Source organism: Myzus persicae, unplaced genomic scaffold (assembly GCF_001856785.1).
Source record: "Myzus persicae strain clone G006 unplaced genomic scaffold, MPER_G0061.0, whole genome shotgun sequence".
Taxonomy (NCBI): Eukaryota; Metazoa; Arthropoda; class Insecta; order Hemiptera; family Aphididae; genus Myzus; species Myzus persicae.
In genome coordinates, this window is record NW_019103565.1 from 9106 (window position 1) to 11513 (window position 2408).

Here is a 2408-nt window from a genome sequence, read left to right on the forward strand (position 1 = left end):
GGCTTGAAGACGAAAATCAATAATTGTACAGTAAAACTCGGGAAAACCAACGAAAACCTTAGCTATATCGAACCGACCATTTATGTTTAAATATCTTCGAAAACGATAACGTTAATTACGTTGCCGTTAAAGCATTTACAAATAAAACGTTGAGTCCTACCTATTTATTATTGGTTTCATGTTTTAAGCCTATAATATTACTCAGTAATTTAATATATTTGATGATGGAATCGTGATTAAGTAATTTAATTTACTATTAAGCAAATTAAGCTTACTATTACGATTAATATTTACTATAATTAATCTACTACAGTGGATTAAATTCATTTTTCCAAAACAAAATTGCATTTGAAAAGTCATTGTGAGTATAAATTATAATATTATATTCTCAAAGTTAGTTTCAAGTAGGTACCCACAAATAATATTTTTTAATTACAACATAATAACTTACATCATTATTCTTGGTTATTTAATAATATGTCATTTTGTCCAAATTTGAACATAAAATAACTATAAAAAAAAATTGTTTTTGTATATTTTTTTAGATTTGTAGGTTGCAGAATGAACTACTCGTGTGCAACATTGTTTTAAATTATTGACCATTAGCTAGAAAAGTTGTACATCTTATCAATATTCAACTAAAAATAATTTGTACATTTTGTCATCATTTGAACTTTAAATGCTCATAAAACAAAATCATGGCTACCCATTCATTTTTAATATTTTTCAACTGATATTTTAACAATGTAACAATATAAAGAGCCTCGTATTAAATTTTCGAGCTTTCTTAAAATATATACCAAACAGGTTTGTATTTACTAAGCAAATCTGATCTATCTATCTTTAGATAGATCAGAAAGATAAAAGATTAAAAATAATTTAAATCACCAAATTTACAATAATAATACTTAACCATGGATAATTCAGAAAATGAAGAAAGTACAAATAAAAGTCTGCTTTAAAACCTGTTAAGAAACTTTTAGCAAGATGCTCAATTTTTTTAACAAATAGTTTTGTAAACATTTTAACTTTAAACTTACAAACAATTTTTGACTATATTTTTTATGTTTTTAAGAGATATATTAAGGACAAATTATTAGGAACCTTGTATTAAATTTTAATAAATATGGTTGTTTTTTTTTCGTCTGAAAAGTACAACTAAATTTATTGCTTCTGCAATGATTTACTATTCTAAAACAAAGTATAGCCAAGTAGGCATGCATTTGCAAATTAAAATTGGTTCTTTATAGTTTTGGAGTCAATAACATCAACATCAATAATTGTATTCAAAACGATTAATGTGGTGTTTTATCAATGACTATGGTATTTTTGTTCTAACACATTGTAAGAAGACCTGAATACAAGGAAACATTTTTATGCACAAACATTCCACAGATCAAAATATGTCAAAACTACATAAGGAATACATGGATGATCGACCAAAATATATAAAGATAAACAATGTAAAGAAAATAATAATAAGATTGGAGGCTAGTGTGATAAATTACAGCGCCCTTTATAAAAACTACGATTGTTCTGAACGTGCATATTGTGTATTTTTTTGTGAATTGTTGAATGCAAATGTTCTAAAATAGTTATACATTTTATAAATTAATTTGATATAAAAGTAATTGTTTAATAATCATATGTCTTATATAGTTATATATATGTATACGGTTATATTGTTTAGGATACTAGGATAATAATTACATATAAGTGTTATCATTTATTTTAAAACTTATGTAGAGTAACAATCAATCAATGGCTTTAAGTTGCGTTGAAATACTCCTTTCAAAAGTAGAAATGTCATTTTTGACAAATAAATTTGGTCTTTAAATATTTACAGAATTGTTGTACAATATAAAATTATATAACAAAGCCCCCAAGATGAAGCCACAATACACAAATAATAGCCCCGTATAGTATAACATTTCTGAATTCACAAGATATGTGTCATGTTTTTTTTTTTTAAATTACGCTTTTTATTTTAAAGTAAATTTTCAAAAACACTAACAATCATGGATTTTGTTAAATTTTGATTTTATAATCCAAATTAAGTTGAATGTGATGATTGGCAGAACAGTTAATAATATGATTTTTATTGGAGAACATATTTTTTTATTTTGGTACAAAGTTTTTACATCCCTTTTGTTGAGATTATATTTTATGGTGGATAAGGGATAGAAGTTTGGGGCAATATATAGAAGGTGCCTAACAGATTAAGTTATGCGAAACTCTAGTGATCAAAAATGATCGCCTACCTATTTTTAAGTGGAGACAAATTAAGGAATAGTGTTAAGGACATTTTGTGTCTGAGAATGTAAAATGAAAATGAGATCAAGCATGAAAATTATTTTGTACTGATTTGATGGCTGACTTTGTCCTATTAAGAATACTGCTCTTGATAC

At 25.5% G+C, this 2408-nt stretch overlaps 1 protein-coding gene across 1 annotated transcript in view; it reads left to right on the forward strand.

Moving 5' to 3' along the window:
• Positions 1 to 914: 914 nt before the first annotated feature.
• Positions 915 to 2408, forward strand: part of LOC111034775 (zinc finger BED domain-containing protein 1-like) — an 8328-nt gene continuing 6834 nt past the window's right edge. Inside the window, exon 1 of the mRNA XM_022316135.1 lies at positions 915 to 939. Within this exon, the coding sequence (XP_022171827.1) occupies positions 915 to 939 (25 nt within the window). The remainder of the gene's footprint in view (positions 940 to 2408) is intronic.